This window comes from Manis pentadactyla, chromosome 17 (genome assembly GCF_030020395.1).
Source record: "Manis pentadactyla isolate mManPen7 chromosome 17, mManPen7.hap1, whole genome shotgun sequence".
Taxonomy (NCBI): Eukaryota; Metazoa; Chordata; class Mammalia; order Pholidota; family Manidae; genus Manis; species Manis pentadactyla.
Genome location: NC_080035.1, coordinates 37,912,648 through 37,929,475, shown reverse-complemented (window position 1 = coordinate 37,929,475; position 16,828 = coordinate 37,912,648). Strand labels below are relative to the sequence as shown.

The following is a 16,828-nucleotide window of genomic DNA, read 5'->3' as shown; positions in this document are numbered from 1 at the left end:
CCTGAATTAAACCTTATTTTGCTTGCTCTTATATTTTTAGCATTTTTTGTATATTCACTTGGGTTGCATGTGTTAAGTATTTTTTAATTGGGAAATATATTTTTAGATATGGGAATAATATACATAAAAATTATAAACTGATCTGTCAAATAGGGTTTGGAGTTGAAAATATGGCAACAGCAATGGATGAAGACCTGGAAGAAGAATTAGATGAAAAAGATGAGAAGTCCATGATGTGCCCTCCAGGCATGCATAAGTGGAAGCTGGAGCAGTGCATGGTGTGTACTGTCTGTGGGGACTGTACAGGCTATGGAGCCAGCTGTGTCAGTAGTGGGCGTCCAGACAGAGTCCCTGGAGGGTAAGAAGATGATTAATAACAGAGGAGTATAATATTAGTAAAAATGTGCAGAACACATTTCTTTTCAAAATTATTCCAGAGTGTATTCTACTGTGTTGGCATGTACTTATAATTCTTAAATTGTTTTCTCTTATAATAATTTCTAATTTAGTGTCATGTTATTTAAGTTGCTTTTCTTCCATCCAATTTATTTTAATCATTATTTAAAAACAGATAATACATTTCTTCAAAGCTGAGGGCTGTGCCTTCATTTGTATTCTTTTCCTAGGACTGCTCTAACACCAAATATACATTCACTTTTGTTGAACATGAATCTTTTCTGACTAGAATTATCAAATATATACTTTACTCAATTATGGATATGTAATTTTTTGGAATTAATTTACTGCTCGTAATTGTAGAAGTTCTAGTTCTAGTTCTTCACTTCTAAAATTGTATTTTACCTATTAAATTTATCACTTTACTCTTTGTTGGACTACTTATTTTCTTCAGGGTCTTGTATTATTGTTATTTGAAAGTTAGTATGTGAGTATAGCAGAATCATAATGCAGGTTTTTCCCTAGAATGTTAGCGAGAATTTTGAGTCCTATGTTGTTGTTGCCATCTATAACCAACATAATATAATAAGGTATCCTTTGTAAGATCAACTTAATTATGATAGATCTTCTCTTCATTAAGGTCGGCTGATTAGGATAATTAGCTGACATTGGGAAGTAGGGGGAATCTTGTGAAGAAAAACTCAGAGTGAGGACAGCCATTCCCCCCCTTCACCTTCCTAATTTGACACCTCCTTCTCCCCAAATAATTTCTGGGTCTAAGACGACTGTATTTCTGGGTTTATACTTGGCCTAACATAGATGAATAGATCATTTACAAGCCTTTTCTTTTAGATTATTGAAATAGTGATTTTTTTTTTTGAAGGTTCATGGTCTTTTTTTTTTATTTTTATTTTTTATTGAAGGGTAGTTGACAACAGTATTACATTACATTAGTTTCAGGTGTACAACACAGTGATTCAACATTTATATACATGATAATTCTAGGTACCAGCTATCACCATACCAAGTTGTTACAATGTTTTGACTATATTCCTTATGCTATACATTACATCCCGGTTACTTATTTATTTTACAATTGGAAGTGTGTTTATATATATATATATATATATATATATATATATATATATATATATATATATATATATATATATTTTTGTGAGGGCATCTCTCATATTTATTGATCAAATAGTTGTTAACAACAATAAATTTCTGTATAGGGGGGTCAATACTCAATGCACAATCATTAATCCACCCCAAGCCTAATTTTCATCAGTCTCCAATCTTCTGATGCATAACGAACAAATTCTTACATGGAGTACAAATTCTTGCATAGTGAATAAGTTACATGGTGAACAGTGCAAGGGCAGTCATCACAGAAGCTTTCTGTTTTGTTCATGCATTATGAACTATACACAGTCAGTTCAAATATGAATATTCATTTGATTTTTAAACTTGATTTATATGTGGATACCACATTTCTCTATTATTATTGTTTTTAATAAAATGCTGAAGTGGTAGGTAGATACAAGATAAAGGTAGAAAACAGAGTTTAGTGTTGTAAGAGAGCAAATGTAGATGATCAGGTGTGTGCCTGTAGACTATGTGTTAATCCGAGCTAGACGAGGGCAATAAACATCCATGTATGCAGAAGATTTCTCTCAGAACATGAGGGGGAGGTTCTAAGCCTCACCTCTGCTGCTCCCCATTTTCTCACCAGATGGCCCCCTGCGACTGTGCCTGTCTTAGGTTGTTCCTCTCTTGAGGAATCTTACCCGTCTCTGGCTAACCAGTCATCTTCCAGGGCCATACAGGGAAATGTTAAGTTGGTAAGTGAGAGAGAAGCCTTATTGTTTGAAAAGGTTAGCTTTTTACTTCTTCGCATATTTATGTCCTGTGGCTTCTATGCCCAGCATTTGTCTTGAGGTGTCTTTACCACTTGGAAGAATTATGATACTCGGTAAATTCGACATGTGGCACGAGTTCTATTTAAAGGTTGTGATTAGGTAGGAAGAAGAAAAGCTATAGAAGTAGCAGGCAGAAGAAAACCTGGGAAGATTGATTATTTCTTTGATTATCTTCTTGTAGAGTAACTTCAGCATGGATAGGTTTTAAACTACTAATTAAATTGTGCACACACATTAACATAATAGGAATATAGTTACCTAACCAAAGCATACCTGTAATTACCTGCCATCTCCAGTGAAACCAAGAAAACCAGTTAGGCACCTTAGGCATTTGTGAAAGCTTATCTATGATATGGTGGATATTGTCTGACTGAACTTAAACAGTCTGAGAGAATTCAGATAAACTAGGACAACCCATTCCTGGGGACTGTTCATATCCCATATGTTCTTTTAACAATAAATAGTCTGTGGTTGTAAGATTTTGGAGTGCTACAATTTGCACTTCTCCTAATTCTTGGTTGAGTTCCAACAGTATAGATCCAGTCAAATTTGTTGTTTTACTGTATGCACAGGCCATCTTAGATATCTCCTTCCTCATTCCCATGGCAAGTCCAGGAACTGGTGGGATGAGTGCATCTACAGCTGTAGCAGTGCGTGGATCTTTGTTGGGGTTTTTTGATGATCATCTTCTGGCATAAGTCTTCCCGAGAGTGCTGATGTTGGAAGTTCTTTTTCATATTGTATCTTAGTTCATTTTCGGGGTTGCCCAATTAGGCTTTGATCCTCTGTATAAACACAAACAGACCCTTTGCCTACACTTTTATATGCCCTTTATACCCTTGTTTAGAACTCATTGGAGGTTACCACACAGGAACTGCCCTTTTTTTTTTTTTTTTTTTGGTATCACTAATCTACACTTACATGACGAATATTATGTTTACTAGGCTCTCCCCTATACCAGGTGCCCCCTATAAACCCCTTTACAGTCACTGTCCATCAGCGTAGCAAAATGTTGTAGAATCACTACTTGCCTTCTCTGTGTTGTACAGCCCTCCCTTTTCTCCTACTCCCCCATGCATGCTAATCTGAATACCCCCCTACTTCTCCCACCCCCTTATCCCTCCCTACCCACCCATTCTCCCCAGTCCCTTTCCCTTTGGTACCTGTTAGTCCATTCTTGAGTTCTGTGATTCTGGTGCTGTTTTGTTCCTTCAGTTTTTCCTTTGTTCTTATATTCCACAGATAAGTGAAATCATTTGGTATTTCTCTTTCTCCGCTTGGCTTGTTTCACTGAGCATAATACCCTCCAGCTCCATCCATGTTGCTGCAAATGGTTGGATTTGCCCTTTTCTTATGGCTGAGTAGTATTCCATTGTGTATATGTACCACATCTTCTTTATCTGTTCATCTATCGATGGACATTTAGGTTGCTTCCAATTCTTGGCTATTGTAAATAGTGCTGCGATAAACATAGGAGTGCACTGATCTTTCTCATACTTGATTGCTGCATTCTTAGGGTAAATTCCTAGGAGTGCAATTCCTGGGTCAAGTGGTAGGTCTGTTTTGAGCATTTTGATGTACCTCCATACTGCTTTTCCACAATGGTTGAACTAACTTACATTCCCACCAGCAGTGTAGGAGGGTTCCCCTTTCTCCACAGCCTTGCCAACATTTGTTGTTGTTTGTCTTTCGGATGGCAGCCATCCTTACTGATGTGAGGTGATACCTCATTGTAGTTTTAATTTGCATTTCTCTGATAATTAGCGATGTGGAGCATCTTTTCATGTGTCTGTTCGCCATCTGTATTTCTTTTTTGGAGAACCGTCTGTTCCTGTGCCCATTTTTTAATTGGGTTATTTGTTTTTTTGTTTGTTGAGGCGTGTGAGCTCTTTATATATTCTGGACGTCAAGCCTTTATCGGATGTGTCATTTTCAAATATATTCTCCCATACTGTAGGGTTCCTTTTTGTTCTATTGATGGTGTCTTTTGCTGTACAGAAGCTTTTCAGCTTAATATAGTCCCACTTGTTCATTTTTGCTGTTGTTTTCCTTGCCCGGGGAGATATGTTCAAGAAGAGGTCACTCATGTTTATGTCTAAGAGGTTTTCGCCTATGTTTTCTTCCAAGAGTTTAATGGTTTCGTGACTTACATTCAGGTCTTTGATCCATTTTGAGTTTACTTTTGTATATGGGGTTAGACAATGGTCCAGATTCATTCTCCTACATGTAGCTGTCCAGTTTTGCCAGCACCATCTGTTGAAGAGACTGTCATTTCGCCATTGTATGTCCATGGCTCCTTTATCAAATATTAATTGACCATATATGTCTGGGTTAATGTCTGGATAGTCTAGTCTATTCCATTGGTCTGTGGCTCTGTTCTTGTGCCAGTACCAAATTGTCTTGATTACTATGGCTTTATAATAGAGCTTGAAGTTGGGGAGTGAGATCCCCCCTACTTTATTCTTCTTTCTCAGGATTGCTTTGGCTATTCGGGGTCTTTGCTGGTTCCATATGAATTTTTGAATTATTTGTTCCAGTTCATTGAAGAATGTTGCTGGTAGTTTCATAGGGATTGCATCAAATCTGTATATTGCTTTGGGCAGGATGGCCATTTTGACGATATTAATTCTTCCTAGCCATGAGCATGGGATGCGTTTCCATCTGTTAGTGTCCCCTTTAATTTCTTTTAGAGTGACTTGTAGTTTTCAGAATATAAGTCTTTCACTTCTTTGGTTAGGTTTATTCCTAGGTATTTTATTTTTTTTTGATGCAATTGTGAATGGAGTTGTTTTCCTGATTTCTCTTTCTGTTGGTTCATTGTTGGTGTATAGGAAAGCCACAGATTTCTATGTGTTGATTTTGTATCCTGCAACTTTGCTGTATTCCAATATCAGTTCTAGTAGTTCTGGGGTGGAGTCTTTAGGGTTTTTAATGTACAGTATCATGTCATCTGCAAATAGTGACAGTTTAACTTCTTCTTTGCCAATCTGGATTCCTTGTATTTTTTTGTTTTGTCTGATTGCCGTGGCTAGGACCTCCAGTACTATGTTAAATAACAGTGGAGAGAGTGGGCATCCCTGTCTAGTCCCCGATCTCAGAGGAAATGCTTTCAGCTTCTCACTGTTCAATATAATGTTGGCTGTGGGTTTTTCATAGATGGCCTTTATTATGTTGAGGTACTTGCCCTCTATTCCCATTTTGCTGAGAGTTTTTATCATGAATGGATGTTGAACTTTGTCAAATGCTTTTTCAGCATCTATGGAGATGATCATGTGGTTTTTGTCTTTCTTTTTGTTGATGTGGTGGATGATATTGATGGACTTTCGAATGTTGTGCCATCCTTGCATCCCTGGGATGAATCCCACTTGGTCATGGTGTATGATCCTTTTGATGTACTTTTGAATTCGGTTTGCTAATATTTTGTTGAGTATTTTTGCATCTACGTTCATCAGGGATATTGGTCTGTAGTTTTCTTTTTTGGTGGGGTCTTTGCCTGGTTTTGGTATTAGGGTGATGTTAGCTTCATAGAATGAGTTTGGGAGTATCCCCTCCTCTTCTATTTCTTGGAAAACTTTAAGGAGAATAGGTATTATGTCTTCCCTGTATGTCTGATAAAATTACGAGGTAAATCCATCTGGCCCGGGGGTTTTGTTCTTTGGTAGTTTTTTGATTACCGCTTCAATTTCGTTGCTGGTAATTGGTCTGTTTAGATTTTCTGTTTCTTTTTGGGTCAGTCTTGGAAGGTTGTATTTTTCTAGGAAGTTGTCCATTTCTCCTAGGTTTCCCAGCTTGTTAGCATAAAGGTTTTCATAGTATTCTCTAATAATTCTTTGTATTTCTGTGGGGTTCGTCGTGATTTTTCCTTTCTCGTTTCTGATACTGTTGATTTGTGTTGACTCTCTTTTCTTCTTAATAAGTCTGGGTAGAGGCTTATCTATTTTGTTTATTTTCTCGAAGAACCAGCTCTTGGTTTCATTGATTTTTGGTATTGTTTTATTCTTCTCAATTTTATTTATTTCTTCTCTGATCTTTATGATGTCCCTCCTTCTGCTGACCTTAGGCCTCATTTGTTCTTCTTTTTCCAATTTCGATAGTTGTGACATTAGACCGTTCATTTGGGATTGCTCTTCCTTTTTTAAATATGCTTGGATTGCTATATACTTTCCTCTTAAGACTGCTTTTGCTGTGTCCCACAGAAGTTGGGGCTTAGTGTTGTTGTTCTCATTTGTTTCCATATATTGCTGGATCTCTATTTAGATTTGGTCATTGATCCATTGGTTATTTAGGAGCGTGTTGTTTAGCCTCCATGTGTTTGTGAGCCTTTTTGCTTTCTTTGAACAGTTTATTTCTAGTTTAATGCCTTTGTGGTCTGAAAAGTTGGTTGGTAGGGTTTCAATCTTTTGGAATTTACTGAGGCTCTTTTTGTGTCCTAGTATGTGGTCTATTCTGGGGAATGTTCCATGTGCACTTGAGAAGAATGTGTATCCTGTTGCTTTTGGATGTAGAGTTCTGTAGATGTCTATTAGGTCCATCTGTTCTAGTGTGTTGTTCAGTGCCTCTGTGTCCTTACTTATTTTCTGTCTGGTGGATCTGTCCTTTGGAGTCAGTGGTGTGTTGAAGTCTCCTAGAATGAATGCATTGCATTCTATTTCCTCCTTTAGTTCTATTAATATTTGTTTCAGGTATGTTGGTGCTCCTGTGTTGGGTGCATATATATTTATAATGGTTATATCCTCTTGATGGACTGAGCCCTTTATCATTATGTAATGTCCTTCTTTGTCTTTTGTTACTTTCTTTATTTTGAAGTCTGTTTTGTCTGATACCAGAATTGCAACACCTGCTTTCTTCTCTCTGTTGTTTGCTTGAAATATCTTTTTCCATCCCTTGACTTTAAGTCTGTGCGTGTCTTTGGGTTTGAGGTGAGTCTCTTGTAAGCAGCATATGGATGGATCTTGCTTTTTTATCCATTCTATTACTCTGTATCTTTTGATTGGTGCATTCAGTCCATTTACATTTAGGGTGATTATTGAAAGGTATGAATTTATTGCCATTGCAGGCTTTAAGTTTGTGGTTACCAAAGGTTTAGGGTTAGCTTCTTTACTATCTTACTGTCTAACTTAACTCGCTTGTTGAGCTATTATAAACACAGTCTGATGATTCTTTATTTCTCTCCCTTCTTATTCCTCCTCCTCCCTTCTTCATATGTTGGGTGTTTTGTTCTGTGCTCTTTTTAGGAGTGCTCCCATCTAGAGCAGTCCCTGTAGGATGCCCTGTAGAGGTGGTTTGTGGGAGGCAAATTCCCTCAACTTTTGCTTGTCTGGGAATTGTTTAATCCCTCCTTCATATTTAAATGATATTCGTGCTGGATACAGTAGTCTTGGTTCGAGGCCCTTCTGTTTCATTGCATTAAGTATATCATGCCATTCTCTTCTGGCCTGTACGGTTTCTGTTGAGAAGTCTGATGATAGCCTGGTGGGTTTTCCTTTGTAGGTAACCTTTTTTTTCTCTCTGGCTGCCTGTAATACTTTGTCCTTGTCTTTGATCTTTGCCATTTTAATTATTATGTGTCTTGGTGTTGCCCTCCTTGGATCCCTTGTCATGGGAGTTCTGTGTACCTCTGTGGTCTGAGAGGCCATTTCTTCCCCTAGTTTGGGGAAGTTTTCAAGAATTATTTCTTCAAAGACATTTTCTATCCCCTTTTCTCTCTCTACTTCTTCTGGAATACCTATAATTCTTATATTCTTCCTTTTTGATTGGTCACTCAGCTCTCTTAAAATTCTTTCATTCCTGGAGATCCTTTTATCTCTCTCTGCATCAGCTTCTCTGCGTTCCTGTTCTCTGTTTTCTAGTCCATTAATGGTCTCTTGCATCTCGTCCATTCTGTTTTGAAGTCCTTCCAGAGCTTGTTTTATTTCTGAATTCTCCTTCCTTAGTTCTTGCATATTTCTCTGCAAGTCCATCAGCATGGTTATGACTTTTGTTTTGAATTCTTTTTCCGGAAGACTGGTTAAATCTATCTCCCCAGGTTCCTTCTCAGGGGAAGATGTAGCAGATGCCGAAGCTGTCTGGGTTAGTCTTGTCTGGATCATATTTTTTTGCCTTTTCATGTTGACAGGTGCTATTGACTGTCAGCTGGGAGGGCCAAAATTTTCACTTGCTACTGGCCTTTCTTTACTGGGACAACTGCGACCCCTAGTGGCTTGTGTTGGGTAATTGCGTGTAGAGTGGGTCTTTGTGTCTTGCCCGGCCGGAAGGGAGAAATTTCCCTTTCTGTGGGCGGAATTTGTCTCAGGCTGCTTCTCTGCTTTCGCAGCGCCCGGTGGGGTAATGGATGGGGGGGGGGGGGGGCTGCTTGACTGTTTACCTCCGTGAGGGGTCTCAGAGCTGTTGCCCAGGGGGTTAGTGCACCCGGTTTTCCCTGTAATTTCCAGCTGCTGTACTGTGACCTGGGTTGTTTCTGTCAAGCTGTTAAGTCCCTGTCCCTTTAAGACTTTCAAAAAGCCCCCGCTTTTCTTTGTCACAGGGGCATCAGCTTCGGCACCCGCTCAGTGGTCTTACTCCCTGTTCCCCCAGTATCCAGGGTCCCCTGGGCACGTACTGTGTCTGCGCTCTGGCCCGGATGGCTGGGGCTGGGTGTTCGGCAGCCCTGGGCTCCGTCTCCCTCCCGCTCTGCCTGCTCTTCTCCCGCCGGGAGCTGGGGGGAGGGGCGCTCGGGTCCCGCGGGGCCGGGGCTTGTATCTTACCCCTTTCACCAGTCGCTGGGTTCTCGCTGGTGTAGCTGCAGTCTGGCCACTGTCCTGCGTCTTCTGGTCTCTCTTTTAGGGCTAGTTGTGTTTGTTGTATTTTCAAAAGTCTATATGTTTTTGGGAGGAGATTCCCACTGTCCTACTCACGCCTCCATGTTGGCTCCGCCTCCGAAATAATGATTTTTTAACAATACATTTTCTTTGCCTTTTTTAGCTAATGTAAAAATATTTTGACACTCTTTATCAAAGGGTAATATTTCTTCTGCAAAGCTGTATGTTTTGTTCTGTTTACTAAATTTAAGTCCCTAACCTGTTTGTTTTTAAATTTAATTCCAATACAGAATCTTTTTTTTTTTAATGTTGGAGTTGAAATTTATCTTCCTGGATCTTTTCCAAGCTGTTTCCATTAAAATTAAGTTTCCCCGATCTCTGGAATTAATCACTTGATAAATACCATATATATCATATTTCTGAGTTCTCTGGTCCTTTCTGAAATTATTCTTTATATGTTTTTTCCCCCAGAGGTTTACTATCAGTGTCAGTATTTATAGATATAATGAACAATACCTAACCAAGCACAGTAATTTCTTTATTAATGAAGCAGAAATTAATACATGAGTAAAGTCAACATAGGAATATATGCCAAGGCACCAATCACTATTAAAAATGACTTTAATTATTATAAAATTGTTACTACATATCTTAGAAAACAATTAGAATTAAACATTATTTTTTAAATAGTGCCTATGGACAACTCAATAGGGCATATTATTGTATCACTTTTAACTATTGTAGTTAGTGATCCTCCAAACTGTCAAAAATGCTTATATTTAAAAGTTGGTTTTCACAGGGCACCTATGTGTATCTTTCAAAACTGCTGCCAGGTAGATCCTTTCTTTTGTACCCTCACAAATCTAGATACCAGAGGCTCAGTAAGGCTGTCTAAAGGTTTTCAGGACTGATCTAATAAACAACATTAAATATGTAACTTCTACATCAACAAAATATGTGACTGAAGTTAGTTGTTCATGGACCTTCTAGCCAACTTCTGGGGGTGATTTTTGTAATCAAATACCGTATACTTAGATAACAACTGATATGAAAAGAACAAATAAGAGGAAAAGGAACAAGTAATTAAACAACAGTGAAAGGGGAGAATGAGAGATGATGGCATATAAAAAGGGGAGGGGAACGCTGACGTGCTATGAAGCTGGCCAGCTGGACTCGCTCACTGAAGGCTGCCCACACCTCCCTTATATTGTCTGGTAGGTAGCAGCGTTGTCTGTCTTGTTAACCAGCCAACACAGCCAGCCCATTTCATAGTAAAGCTGCTCGTGCTTCATTCATTGTTAAAACCTTTAGCTGTTCTGAAGATAGCAGAATCCATTTGTATTTTCTGTAGAAATATACCAATTATGCTTATAAGAAGCTTAATAAACTCTTGTTTTTAATTATTCATCCTATCATACCTTTTCTTTAAAATGACACATCCGAATCAGAAGGGGGATTTCATTGCTGACTCATTTAACTTAATCTCAAAAAATGCAGAAAAGATGTTACAGTAAAGAATTTTAAGGAAAGAGTAGCAGAGTTTCAGTTTCTTTTTTTTTCCCCCAGCATCTGTGGTTGTGGTTCTGGAGAATCCGGCTGTGCTGTGTGTGGATGTTGCAAAGCTTGTGCAAGAGAGTTAGATGGTCAAGAGGCAAGACAAAGAGGAATTCTTGATGCTGTGAAAGAGATGATACCGTTAGATCTTCTGTTAGGTAATTTGATTGATTGTACTAAATACCTTGTCCTCAACTCAATGATTCTGATAGTTTAAATAATTTCTATTTGATATATATTTTAAAAATACAATAATAGCAAATTATGCAATACTGTTTGTATGGTGACTGACAATATGTCATTAATTAAAGATTATTTTTGCTATTTTTGCTAAAATTCTTGCATTGAAAATAATTTGTGTTTTGGAGAGTATTTTTGTTAGCTTTTGCTTCCATGAATTTCATATAGTTCTGTCATATCTTTTATATAACAGATGTATGTTGTTTTGTGGGGTTTTTTTTTCCAACCACCTAGCTGTTCCAGTACCCGGGGTTAACATTGAAGAACACCTTCAGCTACGACAAGAAGAAAAACGGCAGCGTGTAATCAGGAGACACAGATTAGAGGAAGGAAGAGGTAAGATGAAGCTGCAGAGGAAAAGTGTATTAAATTCCATTTTATTATCCTATATTGAGACTACTGAATAGGCTGATTTCCTAAGAAATTGACATTAGTATTAGTAACATTCTAGTAAGTTATGAAAATAATGTGAAAATATTCAGGGTATTTTCAGTTGAGCTGATAACCGCTTGAATTTGGTAAGGTGTTGTGGCCTTAGTCAGGCATACTAAAAATCATTCCATCTTCCAAGCATCAAAAACTATTAGTAGCATGAACTTTAAAAAATATGAATTCTGAAAACTTACCCTTCACCCAGATTTTGGACTCCTTTATTTAACTGTGGGAAACAAATTAGTTTAATGTAGTATTATAATTTCTGTTCTCCTAGTCATTTATGATAATGATTATTTAGGCATAGTCCCACCAATCTTCTTTCCAGGTCAGTGCATAATTATGTTTTTATATATCTTTATTTTGTTGGACAAAGCTTATCGTGATTATGTACAAGAAGGGAAAGTTGGAAAGTCCTCAGGTTTTAATTACAAATATAAATTTATTATTTAGATTTTTCTTCATTGCTTTTGACCATATTTCAGCCTAAAAATATACAGTGGTTATAATAGGTATTTTAGTATATACCCAAAAAGATAAATACAATTATTACTAAAGCTGTCTTTGCCCAATAGAAACTTTTCTTTGTAGGAGTAAGACAAATTGCTAGAGATGTCTGTGATTTTATTCCTGTGCTAGGCAAAATCGTGATTAGAAATATTTACTGATACTATGTGTTTTAAATACTTATTAGAAATGATATATTTAATGTATAGTGGAATAGTTTTATTCCAGAAATGGTGGAAAATATATACTTAGGAAAAGAGGTTTTTGCTAATTCCAAATGTCGAGATACATAGATGATTTTAGTCTTTTGTAATACTAATGTTTCATTTAATAAACTATGACAGTTGTCATTGAGGCCCTAATTGGGCAAAATCCAAAAGTGTTTCTCCTTCAAGTATAATTGCTACTAAAGACTTAATTCATTTTGAATGAGGCTATCTGTGTTTGTGTTTCATTAATTAATAAATATGACTGTAAAATATTTTTTAAATTTGTATATGAGATAAAACCTATTACCCATTTAGCCATCATTACAAATTTGTTGTAGGTATTCTTTGTTTTTTAATGTAAAATGGAATAACTAGTAAAATACATAGCACACATGATAAATTCTATCTTGATTAATATTATAAAACATATGCTTGGAACTTGAAAGATTATTCTTTATAGTGTTTGATAAGCAATGTTGGTTAACTAATACTGTGATATTTGCTATTAGTTTGGCTTTGTTTACATAAAATCATTTTCTTAAAGGATATTTTAATGAGATTAATATATATACTATCATTTTTTACATTATGTAAATATGTGGGAAAATTGCATATTAAATGTTTATAGAAAAGTAGAATAAAATTTAAGTTCTGGGTCTTTATGATATATGGTAATTGAGTGATAAGTCCTTCTTATATTAATGATATGTGCTTAAGGTTAATTATCAGTTTATCTTTTTATTACCTGTTTTTTCTTTTTTTGGAAATATTAGATTGAATTATTATAAACTACTTACAAAAGCAAGCAATTTTTTATATGGTTAGTGTGGCTTTTTAGCAGGATGGTTAAGAGCATGGTCTCTGAAGTTCAACTTTGGTTTAAGTCCTGACTTCTTAACTTTTACAGGGGTATGTGACCCTTGAATTTAACCAGTCTGAACCTCCATTTCCTTATCTTTAAAATGTGGAATACAACTCTGCCTACCTAAGTAGGGATATTAATGAGGCTTAAGTGATATGCATGAAAATGCCTGACTCATACTAAGCTCTAAGTACATGTCTGATGGTGATGGTGATGGTCTGTGGTGGGGGACTAGTTAGTACAGTCCTGGTTAGCTTTGGATTTGACTCTTTTTCAGCTCTGGCCTTGACTTGATTGCTTCTCTCACAACAGTGGGGTGCTAATCACAAAAGTTTATTATTAAAACCCCCCACAACTTCTGTAGAATACAACAAATTCTGTTTTTTGATAGGAAAAAATTCCATTTCTAAAACAAATCCATGATAGTTAGTCTGATTTCAGGTGATTGAAGTGCTGTTGCTATTGATTTTTAAGCCTCTAAAACCATTAAGTTTTTTGATCCAACATTCAAATCAAGTAGTAGCTGATTCTTCAGTGCTAAATGAAAGTCCCTTTTTACATTAAAATACGATATGAATCATTTAGAAAGTATAAATAAGAAAAATGGATCAATATATTTCTTCATCCAAGATAATCACTGATAGGAATTTGAAGGTACTTTCTTATAATTTTTAAAATATTTTTTGTATACTTTGTATTATTTCATACTGTGACATATATTGGTATCCTTCAAGATATAATGTGTATAGATTTCCTTAATAACATTTATCACAAAATATTGTAATTCTTTGTTTTTATTTCTGTCTTCTCTAGTGGACTAATTCCAATGACATCTGTGTTTTTGTCATTATATCCATGACACCTAGTGTCTATGACATTAAAGATAATAAAAAGTGTTTGTTGGATAAATGAATGACTGAATTATGTTTGTAAGAAAAATTGCTTTAGTTCATGGGACACAGAGTTTTAGAACCTGATAGGCTGGTATTATAAATAGTGATTTAAGTTGAGCTCAGATGATATACTTTCTAGGTGTGATTGCCTGTGGGCCTTCTAGATTTATATACCAAATGACTCTAAAAATATTGAATTTAGTGAGAAGTTAAATAGCTATGAATATTATGGGTGTAATATTTTTATGGGGAGAAATAGTATCCCAAGTAGACCATATAAATGAGAAAACGGTGTACAACCTAATGTTGTTATTTCAATATTTACAATTCTTTCATGTAGTTGGAAGGTGTCTTTTACTTTTTAGAGTGATTTATATTATCTTCTTTAGTAAATCAATTGAAAATTAATGCATGTTGAAGAAATAAGACATTTTGTTCATATTTGAAATATGTGTCATTACATTTTTAAAATGGAGCTTAATGTATGTATGTATTCCAGTTTGAAAATAATTGGTACTTTATTACTGGGAAATAATATTTAATTCTTCTGTTAACATTAAAGTAGCATATTTCTCTTCTATTTTTAACAGTCATAGAGTATGTTATTCTTGGTTTTTCATAGAATTGCTCTTTGTATTTTTATCTGTATCTGGAGATATAATTTAAATATGTTTTTATACCCATTTTTAAATGTTTAATGAAGGGTATTTTGGTATTTAACTTGACGTGTGTCAAATTTTATTACAGGGTGACAGTTTCATTGTGTTCCATTGTTAGAAAAATTAGTTATAGCTAAAGATCTATAGAGAATAATGAAAAAATTGCTCTAATTAAAAATGTTTGGTGCTTATATACTGTCAATTCCCTTTTCAAATACTGGTAGCTTAACTGTCAAATTTAGAGTGTTTGGAAATTTGCAGGTGTTTTACAAACTAAAAATTCTAAGTCATAATTTAAAGTTTCCTTTTCAAGTCAAATAATAATGGGTAGAAACAATTTTTAAATTTTATTAAAATTAATTTGGCTGTAGGTTCTTTGTTGAATACTATGTGTAAGTGGAATTAACTGTAATCTATGTGAATATGTATGTATATGTACATAGTGGAGCTTCAGAAAGAAATTATTTTATGAGAGAGTGGTTAATGTTCCAAAAATGTTATTTTTGGGGTACGATATCCCTCTTCAACATCAATATGAAGCCCTGCTTATCCTTACTTCGACCTTATTTTCCTTATCTGGTTATGTTTATGTTGTTACCGAAATCATGCATAAAGTTAGATTTATCTTTTTTAGAAAGTTAAATATAATTTTTATAATTCTGTCTTAAGTAGTGATTTTATATATATACCTGTATGTGTGTGTGTGTGTGTATTAGATAATCATGATTTTTTTTGTTTTGTTTTTGACCTTCTGTTTTCTTACCTCTGACAGAATGTAATAAGTCAATAACATTTATCTTGGTTTTGTAGCAAGACTGGTGTGTATGTTAAATCTGAAAACCTTGTTATAATTAAATTATTAATTTAAAAATTTGTTTTTGGTATTTTAATAGAAAGATACTTGTTTTAACAAATGTATAGTTTACTAAGTTTGAATATATATATTAAAAATATTCTAAAGATAATTTGATTTATTCTGATTGAATTTTCTGAATAGCTATTTGAGACTGTAGTAACCACTGATAATTTTGTAAGTATGAAAGGTAGAATTTTTCCTTTATAAATTATATTAAGATATTAAAACTTGTGTGTGGAATGGTGAATAGGTTATGGATGGGGTAGGAGGCTAACATGGGGAATTAGGAGAAAGGTATAATATCCAAAACAGTTAAGAATAAATTTCCACACTTTTTAGTTTGAATTACTTTTGTACATTGTAGTGTTTTTATTTTGTGAGCTTTTCTATGCACATACAAAAATGTTTCTCCTCAGGCCCCCTTGTATTTGCTGGTCCTATTTTTATGAACCATCGAGAACAGGCTCTAGCCAGACTCAGATCCCATCCAGCACAGCTAAAGCATAAACGGGACAAGCACAAAGGTATTTGGTCTTCCTTATCAACTAGGTGGGATACTTTCCCAATTTCTTCCACTCATTTGAATATTTGTCTCTGGTAAAATGCACAAACCTAATTCTTCTACTTTGCTTCTATCATTATTATATAGCCTGAGGAGAAAGAACATGCTGAACGTTGTAGTTTGTCAATGACTATCAGTTTTATTTCACTTCCTTTTGTTAATTTTAATGAAGAAGACATTTTACAGTATCTCTCTCTCTTTTCCATTTTTCTTTTCAAATTTTATAAAGTTATGGGAAAGTGGAAAATAATTATTGCTTTATATTTTTTTATCCTTCATTATCTGCTCTTAGATGACTGCTTTGGTGTTTTACAATCCCTTTTTTTTAGTGCTGTTTATTTGCTTTAGAATTAACAAAATAACTAAATTGTATATAAAGTGATATGAGTTGACTATTATATTTTTTGTTGTTTTAATATTGCAGTTTATATACACAACACAAATAACATGAATTATTTGATATTTGAGAGTTTAATTATGAGTTTTATAGACCTATTCTAGTCCTCAGAAACTGTCAGAGGTCTAAACAAGTCTATGAGTGACTAGGAATTTATTGTTGCATAATTCTTTGAGATATCAGAGTTCTGGGTTAATTAAAAATTTCTAGAGCAGGCTTATTTTCCTTTAAACCACAAATTATGGGTCAACTAAGATCTGGATAGAATTTAGTGCAAATAATTTATAAATTTATATGTAAATTCTGCCTTGAATCCTGGCGTGTGAACTAGGAACTCTTTCACTAGTACAATAGTTGCTAATTTCTTAAGTGTTTAGATATATTCCACAAAATAGAAAGTTTTAAAAACACATTATTCTCTGTAGACAGGTTAATCCGACAAGTGTTTTGTGTCTTATATTTTACTTTGCCACAAAACCTTTACAGACTAATTTTATTTTTAAATTTTCATATCCAACATACTATCATCAATTTTTTAT

General features: G+C 35.0%; 1 protein-coding gene across 14 annotated transcripts in view; it reads left to right on the top strand.

Moving 5' to 3' along the window:
* MYCBP2 (MYC binding protein 2) overlaps window positions 1-16,828 on the top strand; it is a 269,203-nt gene that overhangs the window by 69,373 nt on the left and 183,002 nt on the right. For 13 of the 14 annotated variants that reach the window (XM_036893769.2, XM_036893773.2, XM_036893771.2 and 10 more), the window contains exons 15-18: window positions 154-358; window positions 10,685-10,830; window positions 11,147-11,248; window positions 15,747-15,854. In XM_036893769.2, coding sequence (XP_036749664.1) covers window positions 154-358; window positions 10,685-10,830; window positions 11,147-11,248; window positions 15,747-15,854 — 561 coding nt within the window. The remainder of the gene's footprint in view (window positions 1-153; window positions 359-10,684; window positions 10,831-11,146; window positions 11,249-15,746; window positions 15,855-16,828) is intronic. The other variant, XM_036893768.2, reaches the window with a different exon arrangement.